At 37.2% G+C, this 26,888-nt stretch overlaps 1 protein-coding gene across 2 annotated transcripts in view; it reads right to left on the minus strand.

Annotated features, from left to right (window-relative positions):
- The window catches only part of RNF168 (ring finger protein 168), a 40,395-nt gene extending 13,513 nt beyond the window's left edge, over positions 1-26,882 (minus strand). Inside the window, exons 1-6 of one of the 2 annotated variants that reach the window (XM_074214776.1) lie at positions 26,653-26,873; positions 16,171-16,247; positions 10,048-10,224; positions 8,333-8,457; positions 3,318-3,399; positions 709-2,228 (exon numbers count right to left, since the gene is read on the minus strand). In XM_074214776.1, coding sequence (XP_074070877.1) covers positions 1,293-2,228; positions 3,318-3,399; positions 8,333-8,457; positions 10,048-10,224; positions 16,171-16,247; positions 26,653-26,734 — 1,479 coding nt within the window. In that variant the 5' untranslated portion in view covers positions 26,735-26,873 and the 3' untranslated portion in view covers positions 709-1,292. Of the gene's footprint in view, positions 1-708; positions 2,229-3,317; positions 3,400-8,332; positions 8,458-10,047; positions 10,225-16,170; positions 16,248-26,652 lie in introns of those variants that run through there. The other variant, XM_074214777.1, reaches the window with a different exon arrangement.
- Between the last annotated feature and the right edge of the window lie 6 nt (positions 26,883-26,888).

A 26,888-nucleotide genomic window follows, 5' to 3' on the forward strand; every position in this document is an offset into this window, starting at 1 on the left:
ATTGTTCCACAAATCAGATATATTTGGGTTTATATAACAATACAAACATTTTTGGGAAAGCTGACTCAAACACGACATCTGGTTAACATATCACCTTCACTGGGCTAACAAGGGGCTTCAACTGAAAAGAGAAAAAAAGGGAATATATTTATTTTGGAGAAAAGAACTAGGTTTTGTTAGCAACCTGTTGTATGTATTTAGAGCAATGGAAGGTTATCAGGAATTAAAAGAAAAATGTAGAACTAAGGGAAAAGAGTATCAAAGAAACTATTTCAAGATTTTGTCTGGGCCAGTTTTCTGATTAAGAAAAGGAGATCAAAACTTCCTTGCTATTCTACCTCTTTCCTGCATCATATGTCCAACTATATTAGGAGTTAAAAATAAATAAGGTCACTTGGCAGGTTAATTTCACTACTGTCAAAAACTCAGGTGATGCAATGATTCATAGGGAAAACTAATGGCCAATACCTTGTCGACCTGTCAATTGCCAAAGTGTCTGTCCCCTTTGCTTAGTATTCCATTTCCCTCCCCCTTGAACTAAATATATTTAGTCTCACTTTCACTACTGGATTTTTTTTGCTTCAAAATTATAGCTACTTCCTTGCCAAGACCCCATTTTCAGCTTCTCAGAAATTAGATTTTTCTTTTTCTGGATTAACATTGATTCTGATCCATTCTAGAAAACAAATGATAGTATTTAAAACCTAATTAGAAGGATAAGCTAGAATTTATATTTAGGGATTAGAAATCAAGAGCTTTTAAGTGCTTCTTTCATCATATTTAGGGATGCACAAAGAGATAGGGAAGGTCAACAACTTCATCCTTTTATCTTTGTTCTTCAAATGCCTGACAAGAGAGAAGTTTTTGCTTTAGTTTTGTTGAGATGGAATTAAATAAACAAGTGAGTATCGATTATAATGGGCAGATTTCTTTTTAAAGTTCCAACATTTATCATGTTTGAAGACCTCATGAAGATAGTTTAGCATTTTCCAGCCAGCGACTAGAATTCTTCTTTTGGTTCACAGGAGAGGGCTGCCAGTTTTCAGCTTTTAAGCATTTGTTGTTGCCAATATAGAAAATCAATTTCTTTGTTGACTGCTCACATTTGTCTGAATAGAAGTTATACCAGGATTTTCTTTTAACTTTTCTTGTATTCAGATTTCTGACAGAGAAATGAGAGGTAATAGGTATATCTAATGCACTAAAAATCATTTATCAATAGGAGTATTATAGAACATACTGCTTAAAATTGTTTCTTACTCCTTTTTTTCTTTGCCCCTTACCCCAATTCATTATTTTGCAGTTTGCTTAAACATTTGAAAAATACTTTTTTGAGTATTACTAGGTCTCAGTGAATGAGATTTTTTATTAGACTTTGGTGTCTTTCCTCTCTTATTAGCTGAATTTTTCTTTTGGGTCACAGGAGAGGGCTGCCAGTTTTCATCTTTTAAGTTTCTTCGAGGTTTTGAAAGCTCTGTTTCGGGTTGATTTTTGCAGTTCTTTTCCTTGGAATACCTTCTCCATTCATTCTGAGATTTTTCCGGAAGCATGGAGACTTTAGTACGCAAGGGGTAAGCATCCGGAGACCCTTTCTGCCGATTCAGTTTCATCTGCTCTTTATCCACCTCTCTCTGAAGTTCTAAGGCCAATAATCTATCTTGTTCTTCTTGCTTGTGCCTCTCAAAGAGCAAGTGTTCCAAGTCTATCAGTTTCTGTGCAATGTTATCATCTGTCTCTTCTTGTTCTGAATGTGTTTTCATACAGAGTTTCCTTCTTTTTGCAGAGCTACTTGAATCACTGCCTATTCCAGAAGGAAATTCCTGATCTTTTCTTTTGGGAATTTCATCTTCAATAAGGCAACTCACATCTTCATTTTCTGTATCAATCATGCCGTTTCTGGTTATTTCTGCAGGATTAACTATATATCCATTGTCTGGCTTGCCAGGAGACCTGGTTCCAGCTTCAGGGGAACAGAGAATTGGGGTCTGTACTTCATGATTTGTAAAAAAATGTTCATGTGTAACTTTATTTGCATTACTCATCTGTGATTTAGTTTCTTTCTGAAGACATTCTTCTACACTAAAGACACTTAAATGAGGCATAGGTGAATCTGTAATTGAGCCCTTTGCAACTCGGTTCTGACTCTCAAGGAATGCTTGGGGAGATAATGTTGGCATATCCTCATCATCTTGCCACACTGGGCTCTTGATATTATTGCTGCTAATAGCCTGCAAGGGGAAAAAGGATTAAGTAAAATTCAGAAAAAACAACAAAAAGTAAAATATTAGCCATATACAGCCTACTGTCAAATGCTATGGGGGAAGTCATACTTCCCATTCAGAAGGAGGAACTGAATATTATGATAATGATCTTATGAGATGCTAAAAAAAAAAAATAGAGAAATTAAAACCAAAAGAAATATACACAAAAATCACTTATGCATTAGGAATTAAAGTTTTGAGAAGTCAACTATTTGTCCAAACAGCAGCCCAAACAATTATCTCCATAAATCTTTCTACATGTATTACGAATAAGGCTTTTTTTTAACACAAAATTTTCTCCTGCTAGTACTTGTCCCTCAGAAAGAAAAATGGTTCTTCTTATTTCATTCCGAATAGGGTATCACTATTTCATTTTTGTTATTATTTTTTGCAAGGCAATGGGGTTAAGTGGCTTGCCCAAGAACAAACAACTAAGTAATTATTAAGTGTCTGAGGCCAGATTTGAACTCAGGTACTCCTGACTCTAGGGCCAGTACTCTAAACACTGTGCCACCTAGCTGCCCCTCATTTTTGTTATATTATTAAAATGAATGTTGAAGACCCAGTTTTCAATCTCCAAATTATTACTTACATTCAACATACTTTTCTTTTCTTTTTTTTTTTGCCCACACACTTGTCTATCTCTCCCTGTTCAGTTCCTAGACACTATAGGTTGAAGCAAACAGCTAAGAACTGAGAACACTGCTTACTACAGGTTGGCTTATTAAGGAACTTCCTTCATAATCAAAACCTGGGTGTTGTTGCCCTGAATTTTTTTTTCCTAGCTTTTGAGTCCTGTGGGTTTCCTGATTTGTGCTAACCTATTTTATTTATATATTCCCTGACTCCAAACTATTCACCTAGACCCTGAGAAAAAAGCCTTCTAATTTTATGCTTCACAGATTTTTATCTCATCATAAATGATTAATAAACAAATTAGGAAAAAAGTGTTGTTTTAAGAGAAACATTTACAGATTTTCATCCTGTTCAAAATCTTCTAAAGAAGCTAAACAGTTAATAAACTGTATTATAACAATTTCCTTTTGACCAAAATACCTTAGAATTCGTGTTATCATCTGGTACAAATTCTGGTTGAGATGTCTGAACTGATGCCAACTGAGACTTTGGTGACAAATACCTTTAAAAAGAAAATATATATTAATGTACCAGACCAAATCTCTAAAGGAAAATCCAAGAAAAAGTCAGCGAGTAACTTTTTTACCCAAGGAAACAAAAAGGGGTGGTAGACAATGAGGACATGATTTAATAGTCATTATCTTGAAGGAACAGTATGGAATATTGTATTCTAGAAGAATAAAGTTTTATAACCAAGAATAACTTAGTCAGCAAAACTGTGTATAATTAAAGAAGAGGGGAAAAAATAGACCTTAAATGAAATAGTAGAAAGCTGCATAGAAATTCTGAAGTTCATATAACAAGAATAAGGAGAAATATAAAAAGTTAAATGCAAATAAATGATCTTATAAGGCATCCTCTAGAACCTTATCATCACAAGTCTTTATAAAAGGGAGTCTAGAGAATAGGCCTGGAAATGATTCCATTTACATTTAAATGACATAAAAATATAGTTCTTTTTGAGATAGTAAAGTTTGAGAAACAAAGAGAATGGCTGAATAGGGTGTAGTATATGAATGAGATGGACCTTATTGTGCTTTAAGAAATGATGAATGGATTCGGAGAAACTACACAGACCTACAATAAGGTAATAACAAACATTTGAAAGATGCAGAGTGATCAATATAATGGCCAACAATGAATTCAAATGACTAATGGTAAAAGCATGTTTATCCACCTTCTCATAGTGGTGTATATTAATATATGCAAGTATAGATATATATTTAACTTAGACCTATAGCTCTATACTTAAGAAAACTTCACCACTGTCAGAGTCTAAAGAATCTTCTGGGGGGTGGAGCCAAGAAGGGATCTTAGGAGCTCTCTGATAAAACTCATCAGCTAAGGACTCTAACTAAACTTTCGAGAGACAGAACCCACAAAGGGACCCAGTGAGGCAGTTCTCCTACTCAAGGTAACCTGGAAAAAAGCAGAAAGGCTCTGCTCCCCTGGGCTGGAGGGGCGGCCTGCCAGAGGGGTGGCCCACCAGAGCCGAAGAACTTCAGCCTCCCGGAGGCAGCCCCAGGGCGCTGGGAGTCTCAGTTCACAGCAGCAGGGCAGTCTCCTGAGCTGCACCCCGGGGAGCACCGGGCACAAAGTGGGGGAACAGTGGGGGACCTCTGCCAGAGCAAGCACGTGGAGCCCAGCCCTCGGGGCACACAGGGAGCAGCTTGGTCTTTCTGCAGCCCAGAGCCGGAACCAGAAGCAGGCAGAGCCAGTAAGCAGGAGCCCCCAGGGCATGAGCCCATTGAAGCTGAGGGAGGGGAGTGAAGAGAAACCGCAAGCTCAGTCCTCTGCCCCTGGAACAGGACTCTGGGGCTCTGACCACATTCAGATCCTAAGGCCCCCCCACAGAACAGCAGGGTCCCCCCACCTCAACTCCATGGCAGAGGGGGTGCTTATGGTCATTCACAGACCAGGAGGGAGGACAGAGGCTCACACAGTGAGACCCTTGTGGGAATGTCCCAAAAGCTGAGGAAGCACCCCAAACCAGGCCCAGGCTGGGAAGATGAACAAGCAGAGAAACAAAAGGAAGACTATTGAGAAATATTTTGCAAATGAGCCCAAGAAGGATCAAAATACTCAGTCTGAAGATGAGGAAGCACAAGCTCCTGCATCTAAAGGCTCCAAGAAAAACAGAAATTGGGCTCAGGCTATGATAAAGCTCAAAAAAGACTTTGAAAATCAAATGAGGGAGTTGGAAGAAAAACTGGGAAAAGAAAGGAGAGAGGTGCAGGAAAAACATGAAAATGAAGTCAGCAGCTTAGTCAAGGAAATCCAAAAAAATGCTGAAGAAAATAGCATGCTAAAAACCAGCTTAGGTCAAATGGATAAAACAGTTCAAAAAAGTTATTGAGGAGAAGAATGCTTTAAAAAGCAAAATTGGCCAGATGGAAAAAGAGATAAGAAAACTCTCTAAGGAGAACAAATCCTTCAGACAAAGAATAAAATTCAGGGAGATAGATGAATTTACCAGAAATCAGGAATCAATACTTCAAAACAAAAAAAAATGAAAAATTAGAAGAAAATATGAAATATCTCATAGAAAAAACAACTGATATGGAAAACAGACTTAGAAAAGATAATTTAAAAATTATTGGAATACCTGAAAGTCATGATCAGGAAAAGAGCCTTGACATCATTTTCAAAGAATTACTACAGGAAAATTGCCCTGATATTCTAGAAGCAGAGGACAAAATAGAAATGGAGAGAATCCACTGATCCCCCAGAGAAAGAGATCCCAAAAAACCAACCCCTAGGAATATTATAGCCAAGTTCCAGAACTCCCAAGTCAAAGAGAAAATATTACAAGCAGCCAGAAAGACACAGTTCAAATATCGTGGAGTTGCAGTCAGGATCACACAGAACTTAGCAGCAAGTACATTGGAAGCTCGTAGGGCTTGGAATACAATATACCGGAAGGCAAAAGAGCTTAGAATGCAGCCAAGAATGAACTACCCAGCAAGGCTGAATGTCCTCTTCCAGGGAAAAAGATGGACTTTCAATGAACCAGGGGAATTTCAAATGTTCCTTTTGGAATAGCCAGAGCTGAACAGAAGGTTTGATCTTCAGATACAGGACTCAGGTGAAGCATAGAGATTGGAGGAGAGGGGGGGAAATATGAGGGACTTAATGAGGATGAACTGCATGTATTCATGCATAGAAAAATGACACTGATAATACTCATATGAACCTCAGTTAATAGAGCAGGTAGAGAGAGCTTTTATAGTTGAAGCACAGGAGAAAGCTGAATTCGAAGATAAAAGGAGAGGGGGAATAGTCCAAGATATTTAACATAAATTTTTTTTTTTATTACAATGAGCTATTGCAATGATATGGAAGGGGGGAGGCAAGGGGGAATGAGGGAACCTTTGCTCTCATCAGAGATAGCTAGGAGAGGAAACAGCATATATACTCAATGGGGGTATAGACATCTGGAGTAAGAAGGAGGGGGGAGCAGGGGGAAGGGGTGGGGATGTGAATAAAGGAGGAGAGGATGGACCATGGGGGGACAGTGTTCAGATATAACACATTTTCTTTCTTACTTCATGCAAGGGGCTGGGATTGGAAGGCCTGTCCAGGACCATAGGGCCAGGTGGATTCTGGGCCTAAGGGGTGGTATGGGGGCTCAGGGCTTCTTGGCCCCAGGACTAGGGATCTGTCTGCTGAGCCAGTCAACAACCCTACAGCAGAGTCAGAATGAAAGGAGAGAGAAAATAGAGTATATGGTAGTGGAGAAATAAGAAAGGAGGGAGTTGCAATCAGCAATGGCAATGGTGGAAAAATATGGAAGTAACTTCTGTGATGGACTTATCATAATGAATGAGATCCACCCATGACAGAGTTGGTGTTGTTGGAACAAAGACTCAAGCACATTTTCTGTTATTATTATTTGGGGAAGGGTGCAGGGCAAGTGGGGCTGGATGGCCTGCCTGGGGCTGCATAGCAGGGTGATCTTTGGGTGTCTGGGGCCGGATTTGGACCCAGGTGCTCCTGGCTCAAGGGCCAATGCTCTGTCTGCCACCCAGCCACCCCTACTATCATTGCTATTTTGTTTTATTTTGGGTCTTTTTTTTCTTCTTTTTGGTTTTTGCAGGGCAGTGGGGATCGGGTGGCTTGCATGTCACATGGCTGGGTGATGGTTGGGTTTACGATGCTGGATATGGGCTCAGGTGCTCGTGGTTCCAGGGCTGGTGCTTTGTCCATTGCGCCACCTCGCCATACCTACAATTATTACTATTTTTTTTAATTTTAATTTTTTTTTCTCTCCCCTTTACTTTTTTCACCCAAGCAAGTCTATCTATATTCATGGGGGAGGAGGGGTATTTTGTTTACTTGTAAACAAGAATATTTTATTAATGTAAAAAAAATTTGTACAAAATGAGAATAAAAAAGAAAAAAAAATCTTCTGAACAATGTCAACTTTAAATAGAAGCTGATCTTTGTGAACTATATTCAGTCAGTTGATTTTCAGTCACATCCAACCCTTCATGACCCCATTTGAGGTTTTTTTGGCAAAGATATGAAATTGAAGCCAAATAGGGTTAAGTGACTTGCCCAGAGTCACATAGCTAGTAAGTGTCTAAGGTTGGTCTGAACTCAGATAAGTCCTCCTAATTCCAGACCTGAAACACTATTCATTGCACCATCTACCTGTTCATGTGTATGTGGGCTGCAAACTGACTAAGAACACCACTCTCTTGTATATAGGAGTTGTACAGGCCACAAATCTGACTTGTTACTTCAGAATACCAACTTTAAAATATAGACTCCTGACAAATATTCATCAGTCAAAATACATCAACAGAAAGTATTGGATATTATATAACAATAATAAAAAATACATTTATAAATAAAATGAAAAATGTTAAATAAGGCAAATATTTTAAACACTAGAACTTCTGTTCTTTGCATTACAAATCAACACCAGATCACCTGGAAAATTATAATAGTGTCCTTGCATCAAATTTTGACTAGCAGTGGTACACAATAAAGTTTTTAGTCTTTTGAATCATGGACCCTTCTGAAGTCTACTAAAACCTATGGATTTCAGAGGCTGCTCCCCATGGACTCAGAATGTTTTTAAAAATATAAAATAAAATACATAGGATTACAAAGAAAACCAATTACATTGAAAGACAATAATGAAACTATTTTTAAAAGACCATAGAGCTAGGGGAAGCTAGGTGGCACAGTGGATAGAATACCAGCCCTGGAATCAAGAGAACTTGAGTTCAAATCCAGCTTCAAACACCTGATACTTACTAGTTGTGTCCTTGGGCAAGTCACATTAACCCTACTGCCTTACAAAACAAACCAAAAAAAAGTCTACAGACCCCAGGTGAGGAACTTTGGTAGAAGTAAAAAGGCACATTATACAACAACAGGAATATAGCAGTTCTTTAAATACTTATTTAACAGAGTCAGTGACTTACTTTTGAATACTTCCAACAACGTTGCTTAACTTGTTCTTAATCTTCTTTTGTGACTTGTTGGTGACTGGAGAAGACTGCTTAACATTTGAAGGAGAGCTCAAGACACTTATCTCACTCAGTTTGTTCTTGAACACAAGAAAATATTCAAGAACATCAGAGATAGCTATTACATGGTTACATCTATAAATAAAACTCAATAATCTCTATCAAAAACTTTAAGGAAATTAATAGTGGAAAGGAAAATAGTATGGCATAGTCGATGGAGACTATGTAAGAAAGAGCTGAGTTCAAGTCTGTCCTCTTGGTGATCTAGGCACCTAAGGTACCACTCTGCATTGCCAGTTTGCTCTTACCAGAAATCTGAAACATTAAATCAAACATTAAACCTGTCTGATAAAACAATGTAAACACTATTGCAGAGAAACTACTTCAAAAGATACTACAATTTATAACTTATTATGTATTTCCCCTGTCTCAGGGCTCTTCAGTGGGGTGCCTGACATTTAAGAATTGCTTAGATAGCATAGAAACTTGAAATTAGGTTTCTCTAAATGAAATCCAACAGTAAATAGATCTATTTTGTAGAACTTTAATGGGTTTTTTTGAAAGTATACTTTGTGGTTTGAGTCTTTATTAGCTGAAGTAAGACAAAGTTTATCAATTAAAAAATAATCTATAAATTCCAACCTTTTGTGTATTTATTGGTAAAACAACCTTTAAAGTTCAACTTATCAAGAACATTTCATTCATGCCTGTTATCCCTAATGAATCTGAATTGATACACAGCAATTTTATTGTATATCAGTACAAGAATCTCAGGATGTTGGACTAAACAGATGTATTAATAAAAGTCTCTTTCAGCTCTTAACACTCCAATATTTTTGTACAGCCAAATGTTATAGTATTTTAGGATAAAAATTTTGCAATTACTTCTAAATTCTTCAGAACAAAGAAAAACAAATCCAATTGTTTCTGTAATAGAAAGCTGAATTCCTATTTTATTTAATCAAGTCATCAATATGGCAACTACTTTAATCTAAGTGAATAGATAATAAAGGGTCAGAAAAAGTGTCTGAAGAGACAAGGAAAATAGGACAGAACGTGACCCAAATGAGCTCCCCCCCCCACTTTATCTAGATTATACTTTGTGACTATACTAAAAATATAGTAAAACATGATTTCAGCTTATTGGACACTGTAATTTTATACTTATTTTGTAAGATTCAAGTTCTAAGAACATGAAGTGAGAAAAGTACTAATTTAGGATTGAGAAGATCTGAAATGTTTAATCCTCATTCTGACTAATACATTGTGTGTAAGCTTCGGCAAACTACTTAACCCCAAGCTATAAAAATGAAAAGTTTTGACTGGATATTCAAGGCACTTTCCAATTCTAAAATGTTATGATTCTATTTAGTGATACATCTCACCTTCTTCACTGCCTCAAAGCAATAAAGTCTAGATGATTTTAAACTGTTACAATGTTCATTTCACAAATTTTAATTTAAACCATCAAATAATAAAAGATAAAATATATATACATTTAAACTATGAGGCAAATAAAACCTGAATTTAAATTGCTTCCCTTTGTCAAGCAGTATACCAGTGTTTATATATACTGAACAGACTTGAAGTATTTCCTCATTTATCTAGGTTTCTTGACTAGTAAAATTATGGGGGAGGGGGGGGACTTTCAATACCAAATTTGGACTTACAAGATTGATACTGATTTCTCTGGCCAGTTCTTCATCTCTTTTCAGCTGTTCTTCCATTTCTCGTTGCTTCTCTTTTGCTCTCCTTTGCTCTTCTTCCTCCTCTGCTAATAATTTCTGAATGTATTCTTCACTTGCTTTGCTTTCTTCTTCTTCATAGGCCCTCCGTTCAGCCTCCACCTTAAAAAAAAAAAGTAGAAAATCAGACTATCAACAGACTACTACAGATATTAGGGACATTTGTTACAATTAAAAAAAGTAATACAATTTTAAAATGCCAAATTTTAAAACACAATTTTAAAATATCCAAAATTACATCTTCTGGATATATCTGGGGGAAGAAGGAATAAAGGGGAAAAAAATGACAAAGGAGTCAGAGAAAAGAACTGGGTAGAATAAAATTTAATTATATTATTACTTGACATTTCCCTTCACCATCTGTATAGATTAATACCCAAGCCTAGGGGTTTTGAATATATATATGTTTGGGTAGCTCAAATATCTGTTGAATTGAACTTTTTATAGATAACCAGATGTTTTCATGTTTTCAGTCAATTCACCTTTAAGGACATTTTGTGATCATTGATATTTCACTCTACATGATCCTTTACTTGGCTAATTTTTTAAAAATTAGCTGGTAGTAAAAGAAAGTTAATTCTTAAAACATCCTAAAATTGCTTTAAAGCAATGGTGTCAATCTCAAGTACAAATAGATCCTTACAGTCCATATCCTGATTTAGGAAAGCACAAATGAACAATGTCTATGCTGTTTTGTATTTTTATTTGTTTTGTTAAACAGTTCTCAATTAGATTTCAATCTGGTTTTGTCTCACTTGAGTTTTTCAAGATGCCAACAACTCTGCTTTAAAACTTACTATACCCCTTGAAAATTTAATAAAATCTGTTTCTAGACTCTCTTACCAAAAAAACCAGCTGCTCTTAGAAAATGCTCTAATAAAATACCTAATTCAAGGATTCTTAACCATTTTTCTACACAGATTCCATCTGGCAGTTTAGTAAAAATACATGACATAAAATACATTGGATTACAGAGGAAATAAATTATAATGAAATGTTACCAAAATATTTATTTTAAGTAAGTTCACACAAACCTTAAGAGACCTTATCATAACTAAAAATTTACTAAGGCTTTGAAAAATTATATACACTTTTATAAATTAATTTCCAAAATGGCAGGTTAGATTACAACTAAAATACCAATTTTGAATACCAAATCAGAATGATCAAAACACTTCTATCTTGATGTAATGACATTTTTGTTACACATCTGAAGTATGATCCTGGAGACACAGACTGCTTCTTCTATTTAAGAACCATATAGCTCAAAGTAAGTATGGAGAAGCTCATTGGTTGGTCACTGAAGATGAAGGGGCATGGTCACCTATATTACAGGTAAGTATATAAAAGACTGGAGGCCTTGAAACTTTACTGAGTCCCCTTCTATTTCCTCAAGCTGATAAAGTGGGGGGGGGGGGAAGGGGACAGCAGATGATAAGATCTCTGTTCTTAAATCTAAACAAGCAGTTTAATTGTTGGAATTGTGATCACTGTACAACAATTAATGAATTCATACTGGAGTAGCCAGTCTATAATTGTATTGATGTTATGCTTTAAATGAAAACAGAAGAAAAATAATCTGTAACTAAATAGAAGAGCAGCTCACAAATTATCTTATAAGAGTAAATAGGGTAATTGTTGATCTTAAAAGGCAGTAATTTCACAGGTCACATGACTTCTTACCTTCCAGAGTTCATGATGTTAATATATAGCTCATTAGAAATTTAATTATAGATTATATGGCAACAGTTGGGACAATGAAGTAACGAGAAGTTCAGGGGGCAGCTAGGTGGCATAGTGGATAAAGCACCAGCCCTGGAGTCAGGAGTACCTAGGTTCAAATCCGGTCTCAGACACTTAATAATTGCCTAGCTGTGGGACCAGAGCTAGACTTTTTTGTAGCTCCTAACACTTCCATATCATTGACACATTGTTCAGAAACAGAAAGATGTGGAGTTTGGTAATACTGCTCTCCCCCCCCCCCCCCCAGTTCTCCTGCTGGATAAGCTCCCCTCACTTTTCTTCTGAATCTCTTAAGCACCCACAAGGCTCTGTCCTGGGCCTTCTCTCCTCCCACTTGGTGATCTCATTTGCCTCCCCATAGAGAAGGGGGATAGACAGATCAATCTATCTAGATCTTAAGTTCTACTAAGCTTTAGTCTCATGATTCTGCACACTAACTGGAAGTCGAAAAGACATTACAAATTTCACATGCTACTTAATTCATCCTTTCCTCAGCTGCCAAAATGATTTTCCTCCATCGCAGGTAAGACCATGTCATGCCCTCACCTCAACTCCAGAATCCAATACCAAATGCTGTGATGCATTCAGAGTCCTTCTGGGGCCCCTTTTTACCTGTCCAATGTCCTGGTCCCCTCCAGGTAGCTACTGCTCTCCATGCAGAGAAGGCCCTCCCTCCTGTGTTCCTTTAAGACTGTGCTCCCATCTTTGAGCTCTCTCAGGAGGCCTCCCTTCTATTTACACTCCATCTTGTACGTTGATTTTCTCTTGCATTGTATCTTCCCCATCAGAATGAGAGGTGGGGAGCCCTGCCTCCTAGCAGAGACCCAGCACAGAGCAAGTAATTAATGTCTAATCACTGAGACTCACCTAACAGTTGAGAAATATCAAAGTGACTACACCTTAACAGGTGGTGGTTATTTTAGAATCAACATCCATATACAGTCAAATCACTGACTTTTTAGAACAAAGATTAAAATCAATACTAACATGAGAAAGAATAAAGATAACACACTTGTACACAATCAGAGTCACTATCTAAACCCAGTCATCAATTCTAAAAAATGGGAAGTGAACAAGAATAAAGAAATTTGTGTTTCTTGGAGAAGAGAACCTAAGCCTTCTTGTTGGAAAGACAGGATGCACAGTATAGCTCAGCATAAAGGCAAAAAGAAATCATGGGGAAAATCAATCTGTCAAAAATGCTGGGTATAAAATCTGGCCAACTAATCAGTCATCCTTTGCAGAAGAAACCCGGAGACGGCCAAAAACCTGAAATTCTAAATGTCTGCAAGTGTTTCTATTACAATCCACCTATTCTTATCCGTACAATGAGAGAAACAACATTTGGACATCACTTCAGAATCTAAAGTACTGTATGAGGAAATAACTAAGAGAATTTAATCACCTTATTAAATGTGTTTACAAGAAGTGAATGCTAGAAGAGATAATGTTACAAGGGATTCAGGGACCAATTTTAAGAGTTTAAAGAATTTAAGAATTCATAGTTCACTGACAAGATTATCAGCAGCTACTTATCTGTTTTCTGGTTTTTCTTATTTGTATAAACTCCTTATTTCAGTGATCTCTAATAAAAATACAATGGAAAGACATACTTGCAGAGATAAATTTTCTACATCAAAACAAATTTACACATTGTCAGTGCCTGAAAAATTTATCTTTCATGTTGCACCTTTAGTCTACCATCTTTATTAGAATTTGGGTAGTGGATCCTCTAAAATCATGGTAAGTCAGTTAATAAATCTTTTTAAGTTTTTCTATATTACTGTTGTTTTATAAATGTCCTGTCTCTGTTCATGTAAGTCTTCTGTGTTAGGGTTAAGTAGGCACCTGAAAATTACTAAGCTGATTTGTGCATGATAAATAGCCTAAAAATCAAAGACAAGTAATACAAGTAAACAAGGGGGTCTGGCTAGGTAGCTAGAATAAATATTAGATGGACAGCTTGAGTGTTATGTGGCTATCTACAGGCAGCTGAGGTTTGGCAAAGTATCATAAGGTCAACAAGGCAAGGACTTTGAGAGTAGATAAGTGCAATATTGAACTAGCTCTCTATAAGATCAAGAATAGGAAGGGAGGAAAGTGAAGTCAGAGCAATAAAAATAGCCTAGGAAACTACAAAAAGGTAGAGGGAATGATGAAGACATGAAGAGGAACAGAGGGAAGCCTTGCAAGGCTCCTCACCAGCTAAGAGGGAGGAGCCCAAAAGTAAGTGAGAAGGGGACACAGAAAAAGGCTAAAACACCACTTACAAGAAAAAGTCTCAATAAAAGTCCAGATAAATCAACTGAGGATCTCAAGAATGCATAAAACTTTACAGGGAATATAAAACTAACTTTATTAAATAAACCGAAGTAGTCCCCAAGTAAAGACAGAATCCTATCAATTCCCCCCACAAAGTTATGTAGTAAGAAGAAACACCAGATGGGAGGGTGGGGGGAAGGAAACAAGCATTTATGTAGAGTCTACTCTTGGTTAGGCACTGTGCTAAGCGCTTTCTACAAATGTTTCATTTGTGTTCATAATAATTCAGGACAGTTTTGAAGGATTCATGATGGAAAATACTCTACACCACCTCCAGAGAGAGAGAGAGAGAGAGAGAGAGAGAATAGATGAACTCTGTACAATTTTTTTTTGAATTTTTGCAAGGCAATGGGGTTAAGTGGCTTGCCCAAGGCCACACAGCTAGGTAATTATTAAGTGTCAGAGGCCACATTTGAACTCAGGTCCTCCTGACTCCAGGGCCAGTGCATCCACTGTGCTACTTAGCTGCCCCCCAACTCTGTACAAGTTGAACTTTACTGTTTTTTTGGGGTGGGAGGGAGGTTTACAACATGGCTAACATAGGAATGTTTTGCATGATTTCACATATATAATTGATATCATATTGCTTCGTCTTAGGAATGGGTGGAGGAAAGAATTGGGAGCTCAAAATTTGAAAGAATGCTAAAAATAAGTGATACATAAAACATAACAAAAATAATTCTAGGAGATGGATGTTGATATTAATTTCATTTTACTGATAAGGGAACTGATGCAAATAAGAGCCTAAATTGTTTACCCAAGGTCATGTACCCAGATCTTCTGAATCGAGGCCCAATGCTCTAGCCACTGTACCACTAGCTGTCTTTAAAATGAAAATTAAAAAAGTGAAAATTCAAAAATGAATAAATTAGATCAGAAATGGATCCTTTCAATATAAAATTTTTAAAGTCAGAAAAATGGAGACTTTCTCTAAAGATATGAACAAATATGCCACACAAAATAATTAAATGGAACACTTGAAGCTAAATCAAGTCAGAGTAAATGACCTAAACAATCATAGTTATCCTGTAAAAACATAAAAAGATTAAAAAAAATATTGGATACTAAAATGCAAAACAACCAAAAACCAACCAAACCAAAAAAACACCACACCAAAGAGTCCAGAACTTCTGAATAAAGACCACAACCAAGTAAGTGTGTAATAACAACTTCAAAACTTTCAATAACATAGAAAACAGCTTGAAATTTTAGCACAAATATCTTTAACTGCCTCTCTAGAAAAGGTCCTCATTAAGACTTCAGAAGCATAAATCCAGGGGCAGCTATATGGCACAAAAGAGCACAGAACCAATCCTGAAGTCAGAAAGACTCATGTTCCTGTGATCAAATCTGGCCTCAGACTTTTCCAAGGAAAAGTCCTGGGAAAGTCCCCACCCTGTTTGCTTCAGTTTCTTCATCTATAAAAAAATGAGCTGGAGAAGAAACACGTATAACTAAAGAAGAAAAATATCTTGATGGGACTGGAAAAGATCTATCTTCTGCTTAAATAGATCAGGCAAGATAACTTCTCTTCTTTACCCTACTCCATGATTCGCTTAAGGTAATGAGAAACTGAAAAATAAATCTTTGGACCTCTCCTTAGCCTAATTCTGTATTGTTTTGGGCACATCAATACCAGTTACCTTGGATATATTTTTAAAAGCAATTGTTTTATTTCTACATACCAGCATTATAAAGTATATTGTTGTTCAGTTCTTCAATAAGCCTATATGGAGTTTTCTTAGCAAAGAAACTGGAGTGGTTTGCCATTTTCTTTTACAGCACTTTTTACAGATGAGGAAACTGAGGCAAACAGGGTTAAATGACAGAAGTGCCTGGCTCAGGAAGATGAATGGGTCTCCCTGACTCCAGGCCTGGCACATCATTTACTGTGTCATCCAGCAGCCCTACAGAATGTTAAAAAGCATAAGCATATAACACAGGCATTATTTAAAAAGTGAAGGAATAAACGTTTGTACCTACTTTGCTAATTTCTTCTTCATATTCACGCCTCAGTTCCCCGGGTTGGCTCAGCAGATGATGTGGCTTATATGTATCAACTGTTTCAGATCAAAAGACAAAATATATTTACTATAGATAACACAAAATTTGGCTAATTAGTCTATTAGGGTACAACATAATGATTTTACATCAAGGTCCCTGACAATGTATGTTTTCAGATTTGCCTCTCACAGGCAATAGTAGCAGATCCTTTGCAAGAGTTAAATTTAAAGATTAAATTGTAAGTTAAGTCTGATTTCATGTTTTATAATTTTATTATTTTAATAGTACCTTCACTCAGGTGAGAAAGGTAATTAAAAGAAACTTGCTTAGATATTTCTTCTCTAAGCACCTTTCTCAAATATTTCTTCTGTCCTTTTAAAAATAGAACAAACTTATTCTCCACAGCTGTTAGAAAATTTCAGAGCAGAAACTGAGCTATTCTGACATTAGTTCCCAGCCCTTGAAGTACATATTCTGGCACCCCTTTGACCTCCTACAACTACACTGTAATTTTCATAGTTTTAAATTATTTAACTGAAATTGAATTCTCCAAGGATACCAATCTGTTAAATCAATTGCATGGCTTTTTTCCTCAGTCTTTCACTTTCTTGACCCCTCTGTAGCATTCAATACAGTGGACCCAAAGAGTCTTTCAAAATACAGCTCCTGATTCCTCCTACCTGCCCAGCCTCTCCCCTCTGCTGAATCAATCAGCAATCATTTATTAACTGCTTACTTAAAAAAGACTCAAGCACAGAAAACAAATACAAAAAATGAAACTATTCCTGTTCTTGAAAAGCTTACATGCTTTCAAGGGGAGACATATAAATATATACAGATCACAGAAAATAAAAGGTAGTTAAATATAAGGTAGTTACAAGAGAGGAAGGGCACCACCAGGTGAGGAGATGTCCAAAGAAAAAGAAGGTGGTGCTTTAGCCATGACAGGGAGGAAGTACTTTTTAGACATGGAGAATGGACTCCTGCAAAGACATACAAAGAGGAGATAACATGAGTGTGAGGGACAGAGAAAAGGACAGCTTGACTGGATGGCAGACTGCAGGTGAGAAGTCTGGGAAAACTGGCTGAGTCTGTGAAGGGCTTCAAAAGCTAAACCAAATTTATATTTGATCCCAAGGCAACAGAGTTGAAATGAGTCAGGAAGAGCATGGCCAGATCTGTATTTTAAGAAAATTACCTTGGCAGTTGTGTGGAAAATGGCCTGGAGTGGGCAAAGATCTGAGGCAATAATAAGTCCTATCAGATGACCCTATAATAACCTAGGGTAAAGGTGATAAAGAGCCCAAACTGTGGTGGTGGTGGTGGTTATGTGAGTACAGAGAAGGAATCTGAGAGGAGAAATTCAATGGAAGGGAAAAAAAAGCAAGTTTTGGCAATAGGTTGTCTATGTGGGACAAAGGAAAGTGAGAAGGTAAGGATAATACCTAGGTTAAAAATCTAAACTATTATTAAAATAGTGACACCCTAACAAAAAAATGAACTTTACAAGAAAGATGATGTGTCTCATTTTGGACATGCTATATTTAGGCAGTCCATAGGATGGATATACAGTTTGAAATGTCCAAGAGGTGACTGATATTGTAGGACTGATGCTCAGGGAAGAGGCAAAGTTGAAAATATTGATATGAGAGTTAGCTGCATAGGAATGACAACAAAACTCTTAGAGCTAATAAGATCACAAATGGTAGAGAAAAACTAGGGCCCTGGGGAATACCCAATTAGGGGTGGTATGTGAGGGATGATGAAAGAGCAAAAGAAATAGAGGAGGGTCAGGTGGGAGAATACTATGAGGGAAAGTCCAAGAAGGAGTGCTCAGGAAGGATTAGGATGGTAGTGGTGGGTCAACTGGGTCAAAAGCAGTAGAGGTCTAGATGGAGCAGGGTTGAGAAAATAGATCTTCGGATATGCCAATTAAGAGACTGATGGAAACTGGAGATGGTGGTTTCGATGAAGTTTGTGGTCAGACGGCAAAGGATGGGGGAGTAGTTGGGAGGTAAGAAGTGGAAGCAATGAGTGTAAATGATGTTTTCCAGGTATTCAGCTGAAAAAGGAGAGGAGACATAAGACAATTGTTTGAGAGGATGGTAGAAGTGTTGGGCGAGAGGGGTGGATTCAAAGGGAGATGTAAAGGAACTATCTTTGGCAAGGAGAAGGATCGCCTAATTATCAGAAACTGAGAGGAAAGGAACAGCAGGTGCTGATGTTAGACACAAAGGAGGGAAAAGGTACTCATGGACAAAAGTCACTACCCATGTATTACTTTTCAATATGAGGCACCCTAGGGTTGCTTCTTCCTCCACACTACTTCTCTTAAGAGATCTCATCAGCTTCCAGTTTCAATTATTAGATCTATTGGAGAACAGACAAAATGGCAGAATAGTAGGAAATGATTAGCCATGACAGGGAGGAAGTATTTTTAGACATGATTCTTGACTAGGAACCCAAGAGAACAACAACAAAAAAATCACAGCGAGTCTTTTTTCCAACCTGGTCAACAAAGAGAGGCAGAGGGGAATAAGAGTAGCCAAATGCAGTCCTTTAATGTGAGGACTGAACCAAGGTCTGCCCATGCCTGATGCACTCTTCAGTTCTTTATTGAAAAATATAGAAAGGTTTATATAAGTGAGTAATCGTAAAAACTAAATGAAGAGGGGCGGCTAGGTGGCGCAGTGGATAAAGCACTGGGCCTGGAGTCAGGAGTACCTGGGTTCAAATCTGGTCTAGCTGTGTGGCCTTGGGCTAGCTACCTTAACCCCATTTGCCTTGCAAAAAAAATTTAAACATAAAAAAAAAGACTAAATGAAGAGAAACTCTTTACTTTCTAATATGGGAAAGTGACAATGTGAACCTTACCTTCAATATGAAATGGCTAATAGAGGGAAGAATATATAGAATTGGGTGCAGAAATACTTTTCAACGGGAAACAGAAAGAAATGGGAGAAGGGAGTGAGATATAAGAGCATTGGTGTGGACCATACTCTTTTCTAGAGAATATGATGGGAGAGAGAAATAAACAATTAATGATGCTAACTGAAAATGGGATTAACTGTTCCTACAACTGAAGAATATAGTAGGATTAGACAGAAGAATATCAAATGTTGTTTACAGGAAACATAAGATGATATATGGATGAATGTTATATATGAATTAAAAAAATACAAAAGCTTTACAGTTAAAAGGGATTGAAACAAAAGCTGTTTCAGTTGAAATAAAGGCAGACAGCAATCTATCTCAGACAACCAAAAAAACTTAAAAATTAAAGTACAACTACATCTATATACAAATGGCATACCTATATTCAGTCCTTATTTCTTTCATTTTTTTTTACTTTTTAAAATTAAAGGCAATGTGGTTAAGTGACTTGCACAAGGTCACACAGCTAGGCAATTATTAAGTGTCTGAAGTCACTTTTTAACTCAGATCCTCCTGACCCCAGGGCTGGTGCTCTATCCACTGTGCCACCTAGCTGCCCTCCTAGTTTCTTTCTTACGTTCTAGTTCTGTATCAACTACCAATGATCCAACTCCAACTGAATATTTCTTAGGCAACTTTAAAAAAAATTTGAACACAAACATAAAAAAATACATTTTCATGTATACAGAACACAATTCTATATGAAACTATGAATATCCAACTCACACTTCTTTTAAGGCATTGAAAAAAAAATTCCACATGTTACTGCCCTGCTTATCTATACTTCCTCCTGTACTTCCTTCTATTCTCCTCTGTAGCCTTAAAAATGTCTCAAGGGCCCCCCCTTTTTGGACATCAATATTACCAAGTTCCTCTTTCCCTTCTACCCCTAAAAAAAAAGAAAAGAAATCCAAAAACATGTTTTTCTTTTTTTGCACCTTATGTTTTTATCTTTCTGGCAAGAGGTAGGTAAACATGTAGATCTGGAAAGATGGTTGGTGGCTACTTTGATTAACTTATTTCTTTACAACATCAATATTCTTACAAAATTTTTTTCTTAGTTCTACTTCCCTCACAATGAATTAATTCATGATAATCAAGATAAAAATTATCTTTCATAATTTCTTATGACATAATAATATTGCATTACTATATAGACCTCAATTTGATCAGTCATCCCCAAAAGTCTAAGAGGCAATTTAAGATGTTATTTTCTGCTCAGTATAATTCTTCCTTCCCCCCATTCCCTCTCTACCTTCACTTCTTAAGATTAAGTGTGATCTTTTCTCAACAATTTTGTATATTTGAGTTTAACCTTGTCTATTTCTGACAAAAGATACTTCTGCTGCCCTCATGACCCACCTTCCCTTCATGTATTTCTTCTCATGTGCTCTAACATGAAAAATGAGGAACTTCACCTTTTTAATACTCTTTTTACCCTAGAGCATTTCTTTTACTTTACTATTTCCCTTCTTAAAAAACCTGAAAACCCATCACCATATTCCCATTGTTTTTATTTGCTTAGTATTTTTTGAAGACATTAAGATTCTGAAGGGGGCACTTCTATCCCAATTTAAATGTTAGCCCTTTCATATTTTCTTCTATTTTTTTCTATCTTATGACTTTGTTGTACTATTTCATGTTGTCTCATGTATTCACTGATTTGTTTTGTCTATTCAAGTTGCTCATAAAATTGTTGCATATACTTTGTTCTGGAAGACCACAACTTCAGAGATGATGCCATGATATGCAAGTGAACTGGATTTAAGTTAGGAGGTGCCATGTAAAGTCCCCAGTCTCACTTTCTCCTCCAAAGCCCCCTGAGCCCTAGTGCTCAGATATGGATCAGGACTGGAGATGGCCTTGGATAAAGTAGGTGCTTGGCCTTTTTAAGCTAATGTATTTGACAGGTCTCAATTGGATTGAGGCAATGTCCATTCAGTGATTAGGGTTAGGTGAGAAAAAGATAAGGCAAAGAGGTAAAAAATGAGGACTTTTACTAAGATCAAAAAAATCAAAATGACAGGGTAAGACCCTTAGGGTTTCTCGGTGATTAAGGGAGATATGAAGCAAAGAACTGAATCTTGCATAGTCAACCCCCCCACCAAAATAATCACCTGGGAGGGAAAGACCTTCAAGGGTGTCTGACCAAAACAAAAACAATTGCTTTTTCTTAACCTGGGGTCTGTAAACTTGTTTTTAAAAACATTTTTATAACTATTTCAAAAAGATTCCTCAACGTAAAGATTATTATAATGCCTCCTGTTGGGGGTGGGGGGAAGGGGGGTGGGGGAAATACTGTAAAATTCAAAACCTCACAAAAAAATTATACGTAGAAACTACTATGGTATATAATTGGAAAACAAATATTTATTTAAAAAGTAGGTTCCTTTGCAATCCTATATTTATCAATTCACACATTTAAAAATATTATTTGGAGAAAGGATCATAGGCTTTAATTACCATGTTGCCAAAGTAGTCTGTATGACTTAAAAATAATAATAATAATAATAATATTTTTTTAAAAAAGCCCTGCATGAGTAGGTTAGATGATAAGAAAAGGGATCTGAACAATGTAAATGCAGGTCATACCATTATTCTAGCAATGGGATTAGTCAAGTGGTCAGGGACCAATTCTGCTTTTCCATTTGTCTTTCAAATTGGTCAGTGGCAACATTCCAGTCTTCCAGACTCTTGTCTGGCCATGAAACTTTGATAACTCTAGAAGAAAAAATGAGGCTGACAACTTTGTCTTACTTAAATCCAATACATGGGCAAGTTAAGACCACCTATGATGTTGTTGGTCCTCTTCAAACACAAAAGACATCAATAACCGCAATAAATGTACCAACTATTAAGAAGTCACAAGCTTTATTACGTCCCACTTTGGAAAATGCCATGGGTCCAACTGGTAAGGTTAATGATTTGCTATCTGACAATAATTGCTGGGAAAACTGAAAAGCAGTTTGGCACAAATTGAGTTTTAGATTACCTTGTATCACAAACTTCAGAGAGGCAACTGAACCAGATATAAAAGTTAGGGAAGTATGAAAGAAAATTACTTTCACAAATATGAACAGAGGAAGAGTTAGAGATAAACCAAAAGATAAAACAATTCTGATTACACAAAAATTTAAGTTTTGGCACAATCAAAATCAATGCACCTACAAATGGTAAATAGTTAAGGGGGAAAATAATCTTTACATGCTTCCAATAAATTTCTCTGATAAAGATAAATACCAAAGAGGAACCATACTCCAACATGTGAATGGTCAAAGGATATGAAGAGTGAAATCTCAAAGGAAAAAAATCTAAACTATCAATCCAACTCAATATTTTAAAAAATCTAAGTCAAAACAACTGAGATTCTATACTTCAGACCAATCAGAGGACTACTAATAAACTACTGGTAGAACTATAAAATGGTTCAACCACAGTAGAAAGTCACTTTAGAAGTATATTCATCAAGACACTTTGATCCAGCAATACTACTACTAAGCTTATACCACCAAAAAATTAAAGAAAAAAAGGTCCATATGTACAAAAATATTTATAGCAGCTATTTTTGTTGTAAGAAGGAAATAGAAACAAAATATATGCCTATCATTATGGAAATGGATGGATAAACCATGGTATATGTATGTAATGGAATATCATAACCTACAAAATGAGTAAAATGAGCAAAACCTGGAGAATAACTTCTAAAATAACAATACTATTGTAAAGAAAAATAAGTTTGAAAGACTTAAGAACTCTGATCAATGAAAGGACTAGTCACAAACTGAGAAGGTACGATGATAAAAAGCTACATATCAGGGCAGCTAGGTGGCACAGAAGATAGAGTACTGGCCCTGGAGTCAGGAGGACCTGAACTCAAATTTGGGCTCAGACACTTAAATTTTTTTTTAACTGGGGCTGGAAACTTAGAGATAAAGTTGCCCACTCAAAAAAAAAATCACCAAAGTCTTCAAAAGAGGTCAGAAGGAAAAAGAAAAGATTTGGAAAAAAAAAATGAAGTTATTATATATACTTTTAAAAAGCAAGATGTAGTTAGTAGGGATTCATACTCATATACAATTATCCTTTTTTCTTCCTTTTTGGTGCTAAAGAATTAAAAAACTTTAATAGTAAGGATTTTTTCTGTGTTCTAAAACATATCTATTATTTTCTTCTAATTTTCCATTTTTTTGGTTTTGAAGTAATAAATCCTGGTTTCTTGTAAATTCATCAATCTCCCTGAGTTCCATTCTTTGTCTGAAGGATTTGTTCTCCTCAGAGTTTTTTCTTATCTCTTTTTCCATCTGGCCAATTTTGCTTTTTAAAGCATTCTTCTCCTCAGTAATTTTTTGAACTGTTTTAACCATTTGACCTAAACTGGTTTTTAGCACGCTATTTTTTCTTCAGCATTTTTTTGGATTTCCTTGACTAAGCTGCTGACTTCATTTTCATGTTTTTTCTGCATCTCTCTCCTTTCTTTTCCCAGTTTTTCTTCTAACTCCCTCATTTGATTTTCAGTCTTTTTTGATCTCTGTCATAGCCTGAGCCCAATTTCTGTTTTTTCTTGGAGTCTAAAGATGCAGGAGCTTGTGCTTCCTCATCTTCAGACTGAGTATTTTGATCCTTCTTGGGCTCATTTGCAAAATATTTCTCAATGGTGTTCCTCTTATTTCTCTGCTTGCTCATTTTCCCAGCCTGGGCCTGGTTTTGGGGTGCTTCCTGAGCTTGTATGGGGGGGGGTCTAGACTGTGATCAGCATCTGAATTTGGTCAGAGCCCCAGCCAGAGCTCAGCAGTCTCTCTCTTCACTCCCCTCCCTAGGTTCAATGGGCTCATGCCCTGGGGGCTCCTGCTTACCGGCTCTTCCTTCTTCTCTTCCTGGATCTGGGCTGCTGAAAGACCACTTTGCTTGCTGTGTGCCCTGAGGGCTGAGTTGGCAGAGGTCCCCCTAATTTGTGCCCAGTGCTCCCTGGGGCATAGCTCAGGAGACTCCTCTGCTGCTGTGAGCCAGCTCCCAGTGCCCTGGGGCTGCCTCTGGGAGGCTGAAGCTCTTTCACTCTGGGGGGCCGCCCCTCCCACCCCGGGGGAGCTGAGCCTTTCTGCTCTTTTCCAGGTTACCTTGAGAACTGCCTCTCTGGGTCCCTCTGTGGGTTCTGTCTCTCAAAAGTTTAGTTAGAGTCCTTAGTGTCGAAGTTTTATCAGAGAGCTTATAAGAGATGTTGCTCTCTTGTTGCTATCTTGGCTCTGCCCCCAAACATAATTATTTTCTGTGATACCACCCTTTTAAATCTATAATCTCCCCTTCTACTTTTTTATGGTAAACCTCAAAGTTTACAAATAGTAGGTACTTAGTGTTTGCTGAAGTGAATTAAAGGCCGAATGAGTTGCAAGTCTACAGGACAAGCCTTTAAAAAAAACTGGCTCTAATGCATGAGATAAGACTTTTTTCTTAATTTTCTTAGCTATATTTTTCTCCCTTCTTAACTTGGGATATTATTATCCCACAGAAGAATGTAATTTCCTCATGTCTTTGTCTAGTAACTACTTCAAGGCCTCTTGAGTTGGTGACTTATCATAAGGTGTTGTGGTTTATCCTTGGTTCTGAAAGAGGACCATAACATCAAGGAGATACTGCCATGACCCATAAATGAATTGGATTAGTTAGGGAGGGCTGTGCTAAGTCACCAGTCTCACTTTCTCCTCCACAGCCATCTGGGTCCAGTGACCAGTTAAAAATTAAGATGATTATGGTCTTAAGCTAAACTGGTCTTAGTTTGACAGAGGCAAAGCCCATTCAGTGATTAAGGAAGTTAAGAAAGGCAGACAGCAAAGAATGGTCTCTTTTGCCTAAGTTAAAATCAATCTGGGAGGGGGAAAATCTTAGGATATCTGGCTTAAAACAGAAACCGTTACTATTTATATTTTCTCTTTGCCAATCAGGGCCCAAAGATTAAAAGGGGCTTGGCCTGAGATTTCTTATTACCCAATCTTTGAGAGTCACAGTGATTTAGTTAAGTTTAAGGCAAGGTTTTCAAGAAATCTAGTTGGTCCCTCCCCCCAAATATAAAGTGCCATCCATGCAAAAGATGCTATTATTATGTGTATGAACACCAGAGAAGACAAAGTATAATTAAGTACTTAATTGTGTGGCAAAAACTAGGGTGTAAACTCCAGCTAATGGTACTTACATTTAGAAATACAATAAACTTTATTTTAAATCTATTCCTACATTTTCAAAGTATGATAATAATAATAATAATAATTACTACAAGTTTTTACAACTATATTCCTGGTCATGAGTTGATCTTCTTAATTGCTGTGGGGAATGAAAAGTGTCCTCTTTTAGACTTTGAAAGGAAGGTCTGTCCAGACCTCTTTAATTAAGGAAAGAATTGTGTCCTCCCTTAGACTAAGAAAGGAGTACCAGTCCTGCACTCCAGGTATTTAAATTCATAAAGTTACCTCCCTCAGGCAAGATATAGGGTAGAAGGATGATTCTCCCAGATATTAAATAATAGAACGGTCCCCAGGGAAGTTTGTTTGTCTTCTGTTTTTACATGTATTCTGTTCCCCTTCCCTTGCTGTCTTATAAATTTTCTGATCTCCCTCAGTTTGGGGTGGTCATCACCAGAATAGCATCTGTCTATAGGTTAATGGTAAATCGTGGAGAATAAAATTTCATGTGTAACTTATATTTCCTGTCATTTTATTTTAACTGTATTTCTAAGATTTACAGTTTGAGGGTGTACAAAAACAGGTCAGTGGGTATAATAGCTTACTGATACATGTGATAAGACAATATGAGCTGTAACAGTAATGGAAGGATTCATGCAAGAGATGATCTCCTGATGGGGAATGGAATAAGCATTTCTCTAAATTCCACAATGTGCTAAATACTTTGCTACTATGCCTGGGCCTTTGATGAATTGAAATGAAATGGCAGGGAAAGACAAGTAGGTTGGGAAGGGCAGGGAAAAAATGTTGGGTAGGTCAGCATAACGGCTTTATCTGGGGCAGCTAGGTTAGTGCAGTGGACAGAGTGTGGGTCTTCAGGGTTCTGAAAATAGGAAGACTCATCTTCCTACAGTCAAGTCTAATCTAGCCACTAGCTATATGACCTTGGGCAAGTCACTCAACGTTATGTGCCTAAGGTTCCTCATCTGTAAAATGAGCTGGAGAAGACAAAGACTAAACAACAACAAAAAAAGGTTTTTATCTGACAGGGCTGGAAATAGGACGTCACTGCCAGACTGGGGACAGTTAAAGAATGGAGACACAAATAGGGCATGAGAGAGGGTAAAGGTAAGTGCAATGATGAATTCCTACTGCGTCGACAATTATGCTTTATGTCTATCTGTGAACGTCTGCATGGATGACTAAGGAGGATATCTGCAGCGGTTCATCATCCCTGTTTTTCACTCGACAAAAATCGAAGGTCTACTGTGACAGTGGAGAATACAAGGACAAATGCAACCACGGCCCCGACTTCAGGCTGCAGGTATCCTCCTTAGTGTTCCATCGTAGCACTTACCTGAAAATAGGAAGAGCCATCTTCCTACAGTCAAATCCAATCTAGCCACTAAGCTGTATGATGTGTCCTTCTCTTGGCTCATTTCACAGGTGATGAAACTGAGTCAAATAGGATTAGCTCGGCCCAGGGGTCAGCTAGGTGATGCAGCGGATAAAGCAGCGGTCCTGGAGTCAGGAGGACCTAGGTTCAAATCCGACCTCAGATGCATAATAATGACCTAGCTGCGTGGCCTCGGC

The sequence above is a fragment of the Macrotis lagotis genome, chromosome 1 (genome assembly GCF_037893015.1).
Source record: "Macrotis lagotis isolate mMagLag1 chromosome 1, bilby.v1.9.chrom.fasta, whole genome shotgun sequence".
Lineage (NCBI taxonomy): Eukaryota > Metazoa > Chordata > Mammalia > Peramelemorphia > Peramelidae > Macrotis > Macrotis lagotis.